This window comes from Rhamphochromis sp. 'chilingali' (assembly GCF_963969265.1).
Source record: "Rhamphochromis sp. 'chilingali' genome assembly, chromosome: 4".
Lineage (NCBI taxonomy): Eukaryota > Metazoa > Chordata > Actinopteri > Cichliformes > Cichlidae > Rhamphochromis > Rhamphochromis sp. 'chilingali'.
Window position 1 is genome coordinate 1,527,501 of NC_137948.1, and position 17,059 is coordinate 1,544,559.

Below are 17,059 nucleotides of genomic sequence, written 5' to 3' on the forward strand. Positions count from 1 at the left end.
TTCCAGTCTGACTGCTCTGTTTCAAGAGTTAAACAGAGAGAACAAACTCAGCAGGAAAGTGTTTGCTGAGGTCACAGTGATACTTCAGAGCCACCGCCCCCTGCTGGACATTAACAAGAACGCAGGTTTAAGGCAATCTTGCACTGGGTCCAACTTTCAGACCTGGAAGCTGCAGACTCAACCGTCCCAGTGTCTGTGGCGACGTGGAGCATGACTCGATTCCAGTTCACAGGAGCTGTGACAGCTGTGTGCTGCCTGCACAACCCCACCAACCTTACAGATGATCGCACAGTCACGAAGGCGAGCTGCATCCTTATTAGCAAGAAGATTTCAGCGCTGCTTATTTCCCCCTGCAGCAAAAATCCAAAGTGCAGACTCTCAAACACAGAGAAGAATCCATTCATTAGATTTCCGTCTTCAGGTCAAGAGACGTCCGTTTGTTCCCGAGTGTGAGCGACGAGGACAGACGAGCTTTTGTCCAGCAGAACGTGACCTTTACACAGAGTCTCCACACAAATACTCCGTCCACAACAGGCACATCTGCATTTTCAGCTATGTAAATGACGCTGCGGCTCAGTGACTCTGGAAAACAAGCTGCTCTCACACACACACACACACACACACACACACACACACACACACACACACACACGTGGAATTACAGGCCACTGGACCCCCTGTAGAGCCCACAGCACTGTTTAAGTCAAGTCTCCTCAGCAGCAGTTTACCTGACGTCTCCACACGCATCATCACGAAAAACACAAACAAGGAAGAACAAACAGGAAGTAAACACCAGCCTGAGGACAAAACATCCCCGAGTGTTTCCTCCGAGAGCAACAGGGAACTAAAACACACACACACACACACGAATAAATTAAAGTTCTGCAAAACTGCAGCTAAAACAAAACCATCAGCTGCAAACTCACTGTATGTTAGGTCTCTGCTGTGTGTGTGTGTGTGTGTGTGTCAGGTATGTGCTCAGAGAGCAGGCACTGCACTGACTCACTCTGACTCTTGGTGGTTGGAGCTCCACTCCCAGCACTCGGCCCACCTTTTCCCAGCGTGGAGCCATCCATCTGGGCTTGCCTGGGTCCGGGGCTCCCCTGACCTGGAGGTCCGGTCCCTGAGCCCGGAGCTGGTCCCGAGGGCCCGCGGTCTGCTCTGGTGCCTCTTCCCTGAGGCCTGGGGCTGGGTCCCAGCTTGGAGGAGACTTTCTGTAAGAAGAGCTGACGTTTAGTGACGGCGTCCCAGCCGAGGGGCCCCAGCTCGGAGCTGCAGAGCGAGACCATGGTGTTAGCCATTCCCCACTCGGAGTCGGAAATGTGGACGAGCGAAGCAGGGGAGGAGTGACAGAGAGAGAGAGAGATTTTTTTTAAACTGGAGGGGAGGAGGAAAAGGAGGGAAGGAAATGAGGAGGAGGGAAACTGGGAGTGTGCTGCAACTACGAGGAGGGCAAAAACAGTTGCCATTGTGTCGTACACTCCCCTCGAGAACCCGAGCTCGGACGGGGCCAGGAGCTTTCTCTCTCCCCGCCCCCACCCCTCCATGTTCCTCCCCCTCTGAGTACACGAGCACACATGGAGCGAGTTTATGGCAGAGAGTGTGTGTGTGTGTGTGTGTGTGTGTGTGTGTGTGTTGTAGAAACTGCTGCTCAGCAGCTGCTTTATTGACTCCGATCAGAAACCTCGGAGCCTCCTTCGGCCGAGCCGGCGGATTACTGCAGCGTTCACCCTAAATCATGTGTTAACATGCAAGCTGGCAGCACAGCTGATTGTCTGGTAATACATGAAAAGATGGAGCGCACGCGTGCAGCAGCGTTTCCGTCATCACTGCCAAAATAAACTCAAGTGTCACGTCGGCCCGACTCAAACCACATGTGCGCGGTCTGTGTGGAATATTCAGATATTTACGGGACATGAAACTGTGCCGTGAACCTCCTCTGAAGAATTCATTACTAATCAGACGGGAACTACTTTCCCCGCCACACTACAGCCACCAACCACATCGCTTTGCAGAAGGAAGCGTGCAGTTAAGCTGTGCACAGATGATTATGTGGTGACGTGTCCCTTTAAACATTCGTACTCTCACAGCAGGGTTTAACAGGTATCTGCCCCGCCCCCGGGGCGGCCTGTGACAGCAGGTTTTACACATCTTCAAAAACACATACCAGAGACCGTGCACGCTCGCCGTGCACATACCGCTCCCTCCTGTAAACTCAGCGCATCATCAGCGCAGCTAAAACTCGCAGTTATTTATCAGGAAGCTCGTTTCATCTTTCATCTCCTCGAGCTTCAAACTCATCAGCTGACGAGGAAACGTTCACGCCAGCGCTGCATCCAGCTCGCCCTGTTGCGCCACATGCCGCCTTCACACGAATTCAAAGTAAATCCTGAGCTCAGGTCACAGACTGGACGCCACAGCGTGCAGGAGGCCCTGCAGACGGACATTTCTTGGGAACTTTAACATTAACGTCTTGCAGCTTTTATTTTGATATGATATAAAAGTACGGTGTGGCTCAAACACCACCTGTGATTGGTTAAGGATTAAATATCGTGGATGGAGGTGACGATACCAACTCAGCGGGTGGAGCAGCGACCCGGGCTAATGTTCAAATCCACCCTGAGGCAGTTTAAGCTCTGCTCTCTGTCCCAGCAAAAGCTTAAAAAGACTTGCGTGTGTATATAAACACGCTTCATGTGTGTTGCATGTGTTGAACCGTTTCCAGAGAGGAAACCTCTCCTCCGTCCTCACATGCAGACACTCTGTTATGTCACAGATGTGCTGCCAACAATAAGCACATATCGAATTACTTCTTGCACCTCGAGCCGCCAGAGTTCCCGGATCGTTCGTGTGCAAAACGACATGTTTAAACTCTCATGAGGCAGACGAGTGCAGTTCACGTCTTCTTCATACTCACCCTGGTAGGCGTCCGTGGTTTCTCCACAGCGGCTGCCGACACCGAAGCCTCTCCTGAGCCCTCCGTTTGCCCCTCCACACACTCCTCACTTGGGCATTTTGCTTCCCCCTCATCAGGTTTTCCATATTTATCGGGCACGTCCCGGTCAGCCTTCCTGGGAGCATTCAGGCGTTTTTCCCCAGCGACCTCGGAGCCCAGCGAGCTGGTCGAAGTGGACAGGGTTCGGCTGACGGATAAACTCTTCTCCTGCGGCACGGTCGGCTCCCCGGCTGCTTTCCTGTGGTTTGGCTTGATGTTCCTGCTCTTTGCTCTGATCACAGCCACTTTGATGGGTCCTGCCGACGACCGCTGTCTTTTACCTCCATCACCAGCCTGCACCTCCTTCCTCACCACAGCTCTCTTCCCATTGGACGGGGCAGATTTATTCTGAGTAGAAGACACATTTGAAAATGTCAGAGTGTTCATGTCACCTGATAAGCAACAGCTCAGAGTGTGGGCTCACTTAAAGAAGGCCCTGCTGTGTGCTTCTATTAAACACGCCCTTTACTCTTTTCTAAGCCAAGTAATAAATTACTTTGAGGGTTTTTATGTGATGTGACGTGACACTGGTCAGTGACCATGTGACCTGTGTTCAGGTGTTGTGCAGGGAGCAGCTGCACTACACTTCCTGCTACACCGACTTGTTGGAGGAAACTTTCAGTGAAATCTGGGACTACAGGTCGATGCTAACATGCTAACATGCTAACATGCTAACATGGATTATGCTGATTATGGGTCTGTGTACCTGTGCAGGTGTTCCAGTAATAATCAGTGATTACATTACTTGTTGTCTATCACATAAAACATTTCGAGTGACCCTGAACGTCGGGGTGGAGGTGCAGCAAACACAGTAACACCTGGCTGCCGTGTACCTGGGTGGCAGGTTTCGGTGGGGAGGGGGCGGAGCGTGATCCCACTTTAGCTCTGACTGTTTTTAAGTCCACTCTGGAAACCCTCTTTGCTTCTGGACCGGGCGGTTTGGCAGCTGTGGAGGCGGCTGACCTGGGAGCAGGTCTGGGTCTTGCTGCCAGACTCATGTCAGGCTGGGAGGGCGGAGGTTTGGAGCCCACTACACCCGTTTCAGCCTCTTCAGGTGGAGGAGAGCTCGTTTTCTTAACATCTTCAGTCGACATCTGTGTGTCTTCACTGAGGTGTTCAGAGGCTGGAGGATCTGCGTGACGTCCTGTGGACGGCTCTGGAGGACAGTGGACCGCAGGCCCGCCCACCTCCTCCTCCGTCACCTGGACGCCGTCACCTGACCGACCACCTGAGCTCGCGATCATCGCACTGCTTCTCTGCACGTCCACATCAGAGCTCACAGACACAAACAACGCCTCCTCTTCATCATCATCATCAGCAGGGACTTCTGTTGCGTCTGAGTCTGGAGGTGAGGAGCTGCGCCTTCTCCCGTTACTGCTTCCACTGCTGACGTCCTCGTTGATGAGGCCGCCGTTTCCTGTCAGCGATCGGGCGAGTGTCAGGTTGTCGTTCCAGCTGTCCTGGTGGTAGTCGTCGCCGTTGGCGTCCAGGTAAACCGACACGGAGTTGTCGTTGGACTCCGTCACGGTTTGAGATTTCCCCAACGAGGTGTCGTCACCGTCATCGCCGTCGTCCGGGTTACGCTCCTCCTCGGGCGCCCAGTCTGAAACGACAGACTTCAGAGTCACAGTTTTCACCGCCGTCAGGGTAACGTCGAACATGTCGTAGTCCAGCGGGCTGTCGGTCCTGCCCCCGCTCAGACTCCGCAGCGACTCAGGAGACGACTCCCCGAGGCAGGATGAGGAAGAGGAGGAAGAGGAGGAAGACGAAATTGGGAAAGCATTCCCGTTGTGGTCTCCCGCACTGTGGAGAGGGAGCTTCATGCCGCCCGCGCCCCTGACGGGGACACTGTTAGCGGGCTCGGAGGCGCTCATCTCGAGGGCAGGAAGTTCGCGGTCAGGACGTCACAGCGCTGCGCTCTTTCCACCGACACAGTCACACCCCAACGCTTCCACGAAGGCTCGACCGCTCTGACGGATCCTCACATCGTGGCTCTGAAACATTTTTCAGGAACCTGGAAACGTTCCAGAGTCTGCAGGGAGACAGAGAGTTACAGTTTAGACTCTGATCGAACATCAGCAGCTAATCTTCATCATTACCAGAGCTGAAGAAGAGCAGCACGTTAGTATCGGCTAAATTCCTTCTAACGACACTCCGGCCAACAATCAAAGAAGCAAAACTTTCAACAGGACGAACGTGAATGCAATCATAGAAGCTGCCTCTGCACCTGTCAGCATCATCTTATTGACGGCGAGGTCACCGACAGTAAGAAGCATCACGGCAATACCGCTTCGATCCTCTGGTCAGATATCAAGTGAAAGATTGTCACCGAGCAAATAACAGCTCGACACCGACTCATGAAGCAAGTTTGAAAGTCTTCACATCGTCATCTAACATTTAACCTGCGCAGAAAACAAGAAAACAAACATCAGCTGCAGCTGCTTCAGGTAAACATCTCATATACTGATCAGTCAACAAAGTTATCCTGTCCATCATCATCATCATCATCATCGTCGTCGTCTCGTGCATGAGAGCGGTCTCTCCCTGACAGACGAGGTTTCCAGAGGCTTGTCACAAAGAACCAGGCAGAAGAAAAGTGCTCAGGATTCATCCAATCAGGAAGCAAAGCTCTGAGTGTGCATTAAAACTGCTGCTGCTGCAACAACGGGCAGTGAAAGTTGAGAAACGCTGCCCTCTGCAGGCTGCACTGATCACTGCAGCAAAAAGACGACAGAGTCAGAACCCCGACAGGTAAGCAACACCTTCAAAGTTCATCACGCACCAAAATCTGACCTGCTGTCTGCGTTTCTGCCTACATGTGTGTGTGTTTACCATGTACTCATGTAATTACCATGTAATCTTTGTGGAGACCAAAATTCTCAAGTTTATTATACTTGTGGGAACCAAAGTGCCCGTCCTCACCAGTTTGAAGGTATTTTTGAGGCTCAGAACGTGGTTTTAGTGTCAGGGTCACAGTTGGGTTACGGTCAGGCTGAGGGATGGGATAAGTGGGTAGGGAAAGCATTCAATTAGATGTCCCCACAAGGATATGAAAGCACAACTGTGTGTGTGTGTGCGCGTGTGTGTGTCTGTGTGTGTGTGTGTGCGTGTGTGCGTGTGTGCGTGCGTGCGTGCGTCTGTGTGTGTGTCTGTGTGTGTGCGTGTGTGTCTGTGTGTGTGTGTCTGTGTGTGTGCGTGTGTGTCTGTGTGTGTGTGTGCGTCTGTGTGTGTGTCTGTGTGTGTGTGTGCGTGCGTGCATGTGTGTGTGTGTGTGCGTGCATGTGTGTGCGTGTCTGTGTGTGTGTCTGTGTGTGTGCGTGCGTGTGTCTGTGTGTGTGTGTGCGTGCGTGCATGTGTGTGTGTGTGTGCGTGCATGTGTGTGCGTGTCTGTGTGTGTGTCTGTGTGTCAGGGACAAAGAAAGAGGAGCAGCTAATAAAGGCGCTCAGATCCAGGACAGCGCTGCTGCTCCATTATCCGGTAATGGCAGCAGAGCCTGTGGGTGACACTCGCTGTCAGGCTGCTGCAGGAAACACTTCCTCACTGAACTCACAACATTTCCCTCTGTTTGTGTTTAAAAGGACAAAAAGACAGAGACAGACTTCTCTGCTTACCTGCGACTATGATAAAGATGTTTTATTCTTATAGCTTTGATGTGTCATTAGCTCGGAGCTGAGACGTGCATCACTTTGCCCTGTGCTGCCTAATCCCTTCAGTCTCTGCGCCTCCATAATGCACAAGCTGAGCTCAGGCAGACGCTGTCAGCATCACCTCACTTCCTCTCTCAGGTGTCTGCAGTTCACCTGCTGTGAACATCAGAGACTCTGGGAAGGTTCAGCGTCTCCAGCAGCAGAGTGACCGACACCTGCGCTCACCTGTGTGAGAGCTGCAGCAGCCTCTCGCTGCTGTCGCTGCACTTCTGAGCTGCATGTTTGCACTGTTTGTGTCACGTGTTGTTAGGAATAAAGCACATCATGCTCTCATCATCCAAACTGCTGCTTGCTGGATTCAGACACTGACCGGTAAGCAGGATCAGCTGATCCTGGATCTTTTAAACTCCAAGCTAAACTACAAGCTCGCATTAGATCGCCTGGTGCATTCACTGCACGTCTGTGCACATAAAAATGGATTTGTGGTGATGAATTCCTTTCAGGTGAGTTGTTTGTCCCAGCTCTGACAGAGTGAATGCCCTCAGGCCATCGCAGACCGTGCACTCAAACACAGCCTGACGACCGCTCATTTTAGCCTTATTTCAGAGCTTTACTCAGACTGCAGACACTCCTCACTCTGACTATCAGATAAAGTCAAATGAAATTAATGATCCAAACTGATGACCGCACTGTTCTCCGTGCAGAGAAGGAAAGGCACAGAGGGAACCATCCTCCATCAGAGCGAGACGCCGCTCTCTCTGACACGAAGCCTCGAAACTGAACCGAAAGATCCTGAGCTCTCCTCCAACAACCAAACGACTCATCCACTCCTGTTAGGATCAGTTTCCCCACCAGCCTCTGGCAGTGTGTGTGTGTGTGTGTGTGTGTGTGTGTGTGTGTGTGTGTGTGTGTGTGTGTGTGTGTGTGTGTGAGGGAATAATGGGGCTAATCTAAGCTAAGGTCCCTGCTACGCTTGTCGAGCAGGTTAAGTCCAGAGTGGATGGAGTGGAAAAGGAAACGAGCAGCACGAGAGGCCCAGCGACCACGAGGGAATCAACATGCATCAGTAAATCCACAAAATTCACTGATTTAACCATTTTGATTGACCTGTTACAGCCGAACACAGTCAAAGTGTTTTATGCGTCTTAGTCCAGCTTTACAAAATCATTCCTACCAGAGCTGCTCTGGCAGCACAGGGTGGCCCTTATCAACAGCACCCGGAGCCCAACGAGCTCCACAACACAGGTTTATACGAAAGCAGCCAAAGACCCCAGATCAGCATCCACGGCTAACATCACGTACACTGAAGTAGTGTAGGGTAGTAAATCCTGCTCAGCAGTCCATCTACAACAGATCACAAACATTATGCTGATGCCGGGAACGGGCTTGGTTTGCTGTGCTAGAATAAAGTGTAATTGCACATCCACTACAGCAGGTGGCAGGGTTTTTTGCACCGAGCGTGCGCACACACAGCACAGAGCAGGAGACACAAAGTGCAGCAAACAAACCCTCAAGAAAAATATTTAACAGTGACGAAAAGACAGGCGGAGATGACGGGACAAACAAAAGTCTCAGAAAGCTAAGACGAGGAAATGTGGCGGTGCGTCTGTAGCGCTCGGCTTCACTCTGACTCGGTTAAAGTGTTTTATATGTTTGAGGAGGCCCGAGTGAGTTTTTGAGGACCTGCATTTATTGAGTTTCTTTCATTTTATTATTCAGAAGCAGATGGTTCAAGTCAGTCAAATGTTTTTAGTTTGAATAAGGTTTTATTTTCTTAAATTTCAGACAAATTTTCAGACAAAAAAATGTTAAAGATATTCTTTGATTGAAGTTGATCTACGTTTCTTTTGTTTTCTTTAATGTTAATAAGGATACAATATCATGCAGAGATGTGCTTAAAATATAACAGACAAATGAGACTACTTATAGGGAGAGTGGGGTCGTAACAGGAAATAACTGAGACGCCACGCTCAAAAGAGAGGACACTGCAAAGACTGTATATAAAAGATGGAATTAGCCACCATGTTGTCACCCATTTGCTTCTGGCGTGAACGTTGGTGCTTGTTTATAACTATTAGCTAACGCTAGCTAGCTTAGCTATGTGAACCTCACACAGCTGCTAATTATTCCTCAGAAACATCCAAATAAAATTCTAGAATTTCACTGAAAACTGGAGCTCCGCCTCCTTGGACCATCTGTCAGTACAGTAACCACACAGCTGCCGTGTTATTGGTCAGATGATGTTATTAAAAACGCTCCAACAGCACGAACACGGTGCAGAGGTCCCGCTGAGGTGCAGCGTAGCAGAGAGCTAGCAGCTACAGCCTTCGACTCTGCACTTTCCTCTGTGCTGCTCTAGGCTCCGCCCCCACTGTTACTTTCTCTCAGCTCTGCTTTTTAACAGAGCAGTATCTGTTACAGTCTGCTCTCATGTTCTTATTTAGTAAAAGTCTCATATTTCTATCAGCAGTAACAGAAAAAAAACAAACTTTTTTGACCAGCAACACCGACTTTTAAAACTTGATTCTCCTCTGAGTCGGTCTGAACTCGAGAGGTGCAGCTTTGCGTCTGACTTCTGCTTGTCCTTTCAGGCTTTTAAAGCAGCTCAGCAGGGGGTGTTTGTTTTGTTCATAAGGACAGCCCTCAGCCTTTCTGGCAGCAGCACAGCAGACCCTGATGTAGGGGTTTCTTTGGTTGGCTCTAATAATCACAAACACTGAATGAATCAGCTTCTGCGATGGAGGCTGACCTCACTCTGATCTGAATGTGAAACACTCAGCAGGAGGGAGACCGTTTGTTTAACTCATCATTTCTTAGCGTTGCACAATGAACCACACAAAGATGATGGAATGGAAACCAACCCGAGCTCCTGGGGTTAAAACAAAACAATGTTTTAACACGTGAACCTGGAAATCTGTCGTCTTTCCTCTGCACGTTTGTCCTCAAACCTCTGCAGACGCCACAAAAACAGGCTGCTGGTGTTCGAGGTCACGGCAGGAAAACAGAGCGCCATCACTTCCTTTTTCTCTTCCTTCAGCGCCTTGTTGAGCGCACGCTTATCCAATTGTTTGCAAAGCCTGCTTTAGCACCGAATGTGCTCCAACTGTTCTTTAACCTCCAGGTTAGTGAAGGAAAAGCTCGTCTGTTGTGATTTTAGGTGCAGGTTCTCTCACCGCCTACATGACTTTTCCTGTTTTCTGTCACGCCTCCTGTTCACGTTGAGTCGGTGTTCAAGAGCGAGGAATCCCTCTGAGCCAAAAACTCTTTTTCCTACTCTTGGATCTATATGATGTCATCAAGAGGGGACATCCCTAATATGGTCGTTTCAGGCATCCATGCTGAGCATTTCACAGCTCAGAATGAGTCACGGTTCATTTTAAACTGTGACTCATGCAAAGCTGCTCAGGAATAAAAATAGGTTTTTCCTCCGTTCTTTGTGGTTTTTCACCTTAATGAGCCTCAGTCTGAGCGTCCACAAGAAGCCGATGATCAACCTCAGAGTGGGCGGTGCCAGCCGCAGCTCGCCGCACTAGCAGCTGTTGGTGACTAACAGTCGGCTCCATTGTTTACAGCTGATCGTTCAATTCAAGTTCAGGAACTAAACTATCATGCAGGCTGCTGATTGGACTGTGAGCGCGCACACACACACTGAAGTGAGGAGCTGTGACCTGCAGAGTGCTGCAGAGGAGCTCAGTGCAGGACGCTGCAGTCGGTTAATATTTGTGCTCTGTGAGGGACGACTGTGCTTCACTGGACCATGAAGAACATGAAGGAAGCTCACAGCAGCGTTTCATAACAGCCGTGTGGAGGAACTGCACTGAAATCACTGTTCAGCAACACGAGGGGCTCAGAAACTGTTTCTAACCTGATACTCTGATTACTTTGATCTCCAGTTCTGTGAGTAATCAATTACTTCTGAAAAGGAAACATTAAACGAACCTGTACGCTACAGGACAATGACCAACAACAGGTGAGGTGTCAGAGGCACGGGTGTACTGCTGACCTGTAGGTCAGAGTGACTGCAACACACACACACACACACACACACACACACACACACACACACACAGCTAATGGTAGCTAGCTTTTTGCATCCAGAGATATCTGCTGATTAGTGCTCTCTAACTCTGTTACTACAGTAACCTCACAGCAGCCATGTTATTGGTCACATGACGTCATTAACATGCTCCAAAAGGCTCTAACAGCACAAACAGTCCAGTTCAGGCACAATTAGCTTTAAAGCTTAGCAGGCAGCTAGCAGCTACAGCCACCTGTGTCACCATCTACCTGTCAGTCAGAGAAGCCACGCCCCTAATAACGTAAACTTCCTATGACACCAAACAGTTTGTGTATCAGGCTGCAAACGTGTCTATTTCTGCTGGAAATGTTTAACATGGGGGACTGACTCACTGCTGCCTCTGCTGGGCGTCAGAGGAACTGCAGGTTTGGAGCTCAAAGCAAAAATTCAGTCCAAATATTCTGCAGAACTAAGTGAAACTAAACGATTCAGAGGCCTAAATGCAGATCAGGGTAGTGACAGGTGTGCACCGGGGTTTTGTTCTCACTGTCACACAGCTAAATAATTCAGGCTGTAACTGGACAGAGTATGACATAATCTGAGTTTCCAAGAAAAAAGAAAGACCGTAGGGCGGAGCCAGATGGAAATCTGTCTGAAAACGAGGGGAGGGCAGACACATTCAGGGCCAGAGCCAATGAAACATGAGCTCCCAGATTTGTCTGGTTTCCAGGCTGATGTTACGTCTCAGGCTGCTTAGACTACCTGATACCTGAGCGGTTTCACATTACAGTCCGATACCTAAACCGCCCGAGCTCACTGAGCAGAGACACCCTTCAGCTCATTTTTGCAGATCGCATCCTCGAGGTCATTCGCTCAGCGGGTACCCACGGCGCCCTCATGACAGCAAATCCACAGCTTCGCCTTCATACTCGGCCCTCCCTTCATCCCAACAGGTGAAACGACAGCAAGGGATTTATCTACTGATGATTCAAAAACAACAAAATCCAACCGAGCCATCTGCAGGATTTATTCGAAACTGAAACCATCTGATGTGCAGGAACGACTGCGGCTCTGCTCTCATTTCACCGGCACCGAGCCAATCAGAGAGCTCGTTAACAGGCAGCAGGCTCACCTTTCCTTCATAGCAACACTTGGCAGCATCACACTCACTGCATCACCTTACAGCACAGAGCTGCCATCACTGCACACACACACACACACACACACACACACACACACACACACACACACCTGCATGAAGGACACTCACGATACAGTGAACGTGGTTACCATAGAAATAAAGTGCTTAGTCATTCTGAGAAGACGAGCTCGACTGCGTGTGAGGTGCTGTCTAAACACTGCAGGCACTGCAGAGGTGTGTGTGTGTTCAGATGACATAACAGTCACTATATTTCCCTGCATTAACCAGCTGAAGCACAGTAAGAAGAACAGTCTCTCAGAGGAAACAGCATGAGGATGACTTCTCATCAGCCTGACACTTAATGGACAGCGAGGGTGAGAGAGAGCGCTGCGAGCTGATTGGATGGCAGTCTAATGACGGCTGGTCCAGAGGTCACACAGCAGCGTGTGGATGGAGCCGTTATGTAACCAGCTAGCTGGCCTTCGGGGCGGGCTCAGTGATCAATACCTGCGCAGCTGATGGGGTCGGTGTGGAAACGCTGCCTCATTACCGCAGTGACACAAACGGTTCCACGTGGACACCTGTGCTAAAGAACGAGCACCTACATCTGCAGGCCCGTTCTTCCTGTCGCCGTTTTCATTTCAGTCCATTACATTTTTGTTAGAAGTCCAGTGACGGATTGTTCTGGAAATAGAGCTGCAGAGCTTCCCATCGGTAAAAATACAGACCCAGATCACATGACGTGTCCATACATGGTCAGAAATGCCCACACATGATGTGGTTTTTTTTCCACTGCATGAACCAAATGTTCCTGAAGCTGACGGCACCCACAGGAGGGCTCAAACACCTCTGTGGCTGATCTTAGAGAATCTCCCCGATTTTTCCACATTTCAAGCTTCTCCAGACATCATTAATATTTAAAACCGCTGCTACGAGGCCTCGCTCTGACACGCAGATGTGGCGCTGCGTTCTAAAGCGGACCCAGCGTCCTCTGGGAACCACGAAGCCTCGGCTCCTCTCAGCAGGCGTAATAACCCAACCTATCAGAGGCAACGCCTGTTACACTGAGAGGCATCACATGACTCCTGTGAGGCTTCCAACTGTCATATCATGAAAACTTTTATTCGATCGATCGATTGATTGATCTCCCACGTGTGGGACGGATAGAGGTTTTGTGGTTATACATCAATACAACTGTTATATCGCAGATTATAATAACATGTAGGCATTACGTCCATATTAACTACATAAATTGCAAAAAAAAAAAAACTACAAAAAAACTGAACTTTTTTCAACACATTTCTAGTTATAGAAAGTTCAAGACTGTAAATGCAAAAAAGTTGCACAAAATCATGTCTTCATAGTTTCATTTTTGAGATAGACCAATGTTTATAAACAATTTGCAAACAAACAGCATCACAATAAACGATTTCCAGCAGTTTCAGTTCTGAGCGTCTCAGAAACCGTACAGGAGAGCATGAAGTCCAACACGACTTTCACAAACACCAGGGAACCTTTGAAAGGCCTGCAGGATAAAAACTACGTGTCCCATGAAAAATGACGTCACTTCCAGGACATGAAATAGTTCGCGCTGACGTTTATTCCAGCGCAGGAAGTGCTATGAACAGCTGATCGGATCAGCAAAGCCATATGTGGAAGGAAACCGCGACCTGGACAAGCTGGATGCATGCTATGGAAGCACGACTCCTCTGATGTCACAAGCACAAAGATTATTGTGCTAGCTGATGTTCAGAACGCTCAGAGGGGCCTTAAAGGGTTAAAACCATATAATGATTAATGTAACTGCAGGTGTCAGCCTCACGTTTACCTGTACAGGTAAGAACCAATGCAAACACTCGTCTCGAAGCTTCCCCCAACGAGCCAATCAGCTCAGCCGGAGAACAGAAGAACCAATCATGCTCGCCGGTCCGTTATCACCATAGAGACACAGGTAAGTGCACTATTGTTGCCATGATGTGAATTAACATGTTTGTTTAGTGCTCTGGTGGGAGGAGCCAAAGCAGTTTGTTGTTTTGATGCTGTGCATGCAGTGAAGGATAACTTACAGCAAAACGCTTCAGCGGTTTAAATAATTTGAGTTTTTCTTTAAAGGAAATCTAATCAGGTTAGACTGGAGACGAGCTGTGCGGTTTAAATGTCCCGGTCACCATGGAGACGAAAGTTACGGCTCCATCCGCGTTCGTTAAGGCGGTCATCAGGAATATCGGCCTGGACTGGCTCCGAGGTGGCTGCAGAGTTGTGAGTCTGTGCTGCAGCTGTGTGTACATTTGTACAGGATTCAGTTACATGAACGATCCTCTGAAAGCATCTGGAAACAATCACAGACGCCAAAGGAAGGACTGCACGCCATCACCTCCGTGTCTCCACGGTCGGCCGTTACTTATCCATGTGCAGCAGCTCCACTTTACATAAGAGCGGACGCTGCAGCAGGAAGTTTAAATACCATCATCAGACTCATTACAGCACGAGAAGTGTTTCGTCGGCTTATTTACTCTGAAGTTAACAGTTTACAGCTAATGAAGCCGGCTGCAAAAGATTAACTGTGACACAAGTTAATGTTACATGATCCATTTGTTTTGCACCAGCCAACAATTCAAAGTGCGCACACACTGCTCGTGCTCCAAGACCTAATGCCCCACACACACACACACACACACACACACACACACACACACACACACACACACACACACACTTGCCGCAGCTTTAACTTACTCTTCTCCTTCTCAGCCTGCAGTGCTGCAAAAACACATCCAGCATAAAAACAGAAGATTGGTGGGAGCTCCTTCAGCTCGTTCGCTTCACACTGTCCTCAAACACACACACCACCCTCCTCCTCCTCACACACTCGTCCTGCTGCACAGTACATTCATGCGTTGTGTATTATCCCGTCACCGCTGTGTGTGTGAGCGAACGGGGAAGGCTACGCAGGCTGTGACGGTGGTCGAGAGGGGGAGGGAGGAGACTGAGGGAGGGAGAGAGGGAGGGATACACCTCCCTTTTTGGTTCTGGAGCAGAGGCACGCTGCTCAGTGCTGCAGTAACAAGAAACAGTGCACGTGTGCGAGGCAGGCACACACGCGCACACACACACACACAGACACACACACACACGCGCACAGACACACACACACCTTCCCCAAGGTCTGGTGTGGGAGGGAAAGTCAGTCCCATGTTTACAGAGAAGTTGCGTGAGTGTGTCTGCCAGGTAACCCAACCCCGGTCAGGTCCAGCCTCCACCCTGAAACACACGGGAGGGTCCAGTGCTGACCCCTCCAGCTTGGTTGGCTGTTGCTAAGCAGCACTGGGCCCCCTCCTTGTTATTGGTTACAGGAGTTAGGTGTTTTTTTGGAGGGGAGGACGGAGAGGAAGGTTTGGGACTGCTGGAGGAAAAAGGCCAGTGAGAGTAATGGAAAAGTATCCTGTGTAATCTGATGTAGAGGAGGGGGAGGGGGGAGGACGGGCCAATGGGAGAGCAGATCTAAGTGATTATTTAAATTAGTCATGCACGTCCTGCCAATTGATCCGAGCGCAGGGCTGCTATTGGTGGGCATTCGTCTTATTAACAGAACTCTGCAGATGACACACACACACACACACACACACACACACACACACACACACACACACACAATCAGGTAAAGCTACCTGGCTTAGTCATGAAGCTGCATCCACAGACAGCATGTGAGCAGCGTCACACTACTTTCACTAGCAGCTATTTATGGCTGATAACAGTAAAATAAGGCATGTCACAATCACCAACCAGTGAACGATTTACAAAGAACATCATTCTTACAACATTACAAACATGATCTGACTATGAGAGCGTCAACAGGAAGCTCCAAGGAGAAGCAGCACCAGCACTGATAGTTACTGGTGTCAGCCTCCATCAGCTCTGTTTGGGGGGCAGCAGAGACAATCGAAACTCCAGCAGGGGAAGAGTTTTTATTACAACCCGCAGGAAGGTTCTGGGTGACTCTCAGTTATCGGTCTGCTGGACACAGATGATCGTTCGGTTTCACGAGGCCGTAGCGCCCGGCTGGACTGTGGCAGCGTCACTTCATATTTCAGAAATGCCAACAAAGTTCGAGTGCAAAGTTTTATCACATCTCAAAAAACCAAAAACATCCAAACGTTCAAACACGCGTTAAGACTGCACTGCATGATCCAGCAGACGCCAGCGCCGAGAGCCTGCAGCAACAAAACATCCAACATGGCTGACTGAGCAATCAGCTGACCCAGTAAAGCCAATAAAACCACTTAATTTCACCAACCCTGTCCTCGCCGACCACGTCTGTGCTGCAAGCGTCAGCTTCTCAAAGCTGGAGTCATAATTTGGGCGTGACAGGATGTTACGCGTCTGTTTCTCACAAACTTCACATTCTAACGGTTTTTCAGCGAAACACATTTTTAAATGTGAGTTCTTATAATATTTGAGTCACGTGCACAGTCCTCTCACAAACCCCGAAACTTCGAGCAGCCTCCTGCACCCAAAACTACGTGACACAGTTTATCCACAAATTATTGAAGCACAAACAGTTTGGTTGTTCAGAGGAAAACTAATGACCAACAGTAATCTAATTACCTTTAGATCTCACCGTGCTGTGTGACAGCGACTCACAGCATTGAAAACGTCTCAGAGGACAAACACAGACGAAGGCGACAGAAGAACACGAGCGTGTGTTAAAGCGTGGGCGTGTCCACAGAACGATCAACACGTTTCTGCACGTGTGTCAACTTTGTACATGTACGAGCCACGACTGAAGCTTCCAGGCAGAGAGCACGATCCTCTTCTGTGGCACATTTTCACATCCTGCCACTTCGAGACAGCGAGAGCCCAGATAGCACAAGCTCGCAGGTCCCAGAACGACGAGTGGCTGCGACTGAAATAGGCTTTCTAATCATCTCCTGCCGGCCTGACGCAGGAAGGAAAATGTTTGCTGATAAACCGGCAGCTCCGACTCCCCACAGCAGCTCGTCTCTCAGGTGGACCGCGCCTGCCGCCGTCCTTCAAGCTGCCACAAACTTATAGTCGTGTAAGTGTGTATTTATATCTTTGTGGGGACCAAGAATTGGACATTTACTATACTTGTGGGGACCAGTGTTGGTCAAGTTACTTGAAAAAAGTAATCAGTAACTAATTACCGATTACTTCCCCAAAAAGTAACCCCGTTACTTTACTGATTACTTATTTTCAAAAGTAATTAATTACTTAGTTACTTTTTAAAAACACGATT

At 49.3% G+C, this 17,059-nt stretch overlaps 1 protein-coding gene across 5 annotated transcripts in view; it reads right to left on the reverse strand.

Annotated features, from left to right (window-relative positions):
• Positions 1-17,059, reverse strand: part of LOC308396149 (uncharacterized protein) — a 55,451-nt gene that overhangs the window by 27,242 nt on the left and 11,150 nt on the right. For 3 of the 5 annotated variants that reach the window (XM_080881257.1, XM_080881255.1, XM_080881253.1), the window contains exons 1-4: positions 14,539-14,721; positions 3,829-5,027; positions 2,918-3,343; positions 1,007-1,214 (exon numbers count right to left, since the gene is read on the reverse strand). In XM_080881257.1, coding sequence (XP_080737383.1) covers positions 1,007-1,214; positions 2,918-3,343; positions 3,829-4,869 — 1,675 coding nt within the window. In that variant the 5' untranslated portion in view covers positions 4,870-5,027; positions 14,539-14,721. Of the gene's footprint in view, positions 1-1,006; positions 1,215-2,917; positions 3,344-3,828; positions 5,028-14,538; positions 14,723-17,059 lie in introns of those variants that run through there. The other 2 variants (XM_080881256.1, XM_080881254.1) reach the window with 2 other exon arrangements.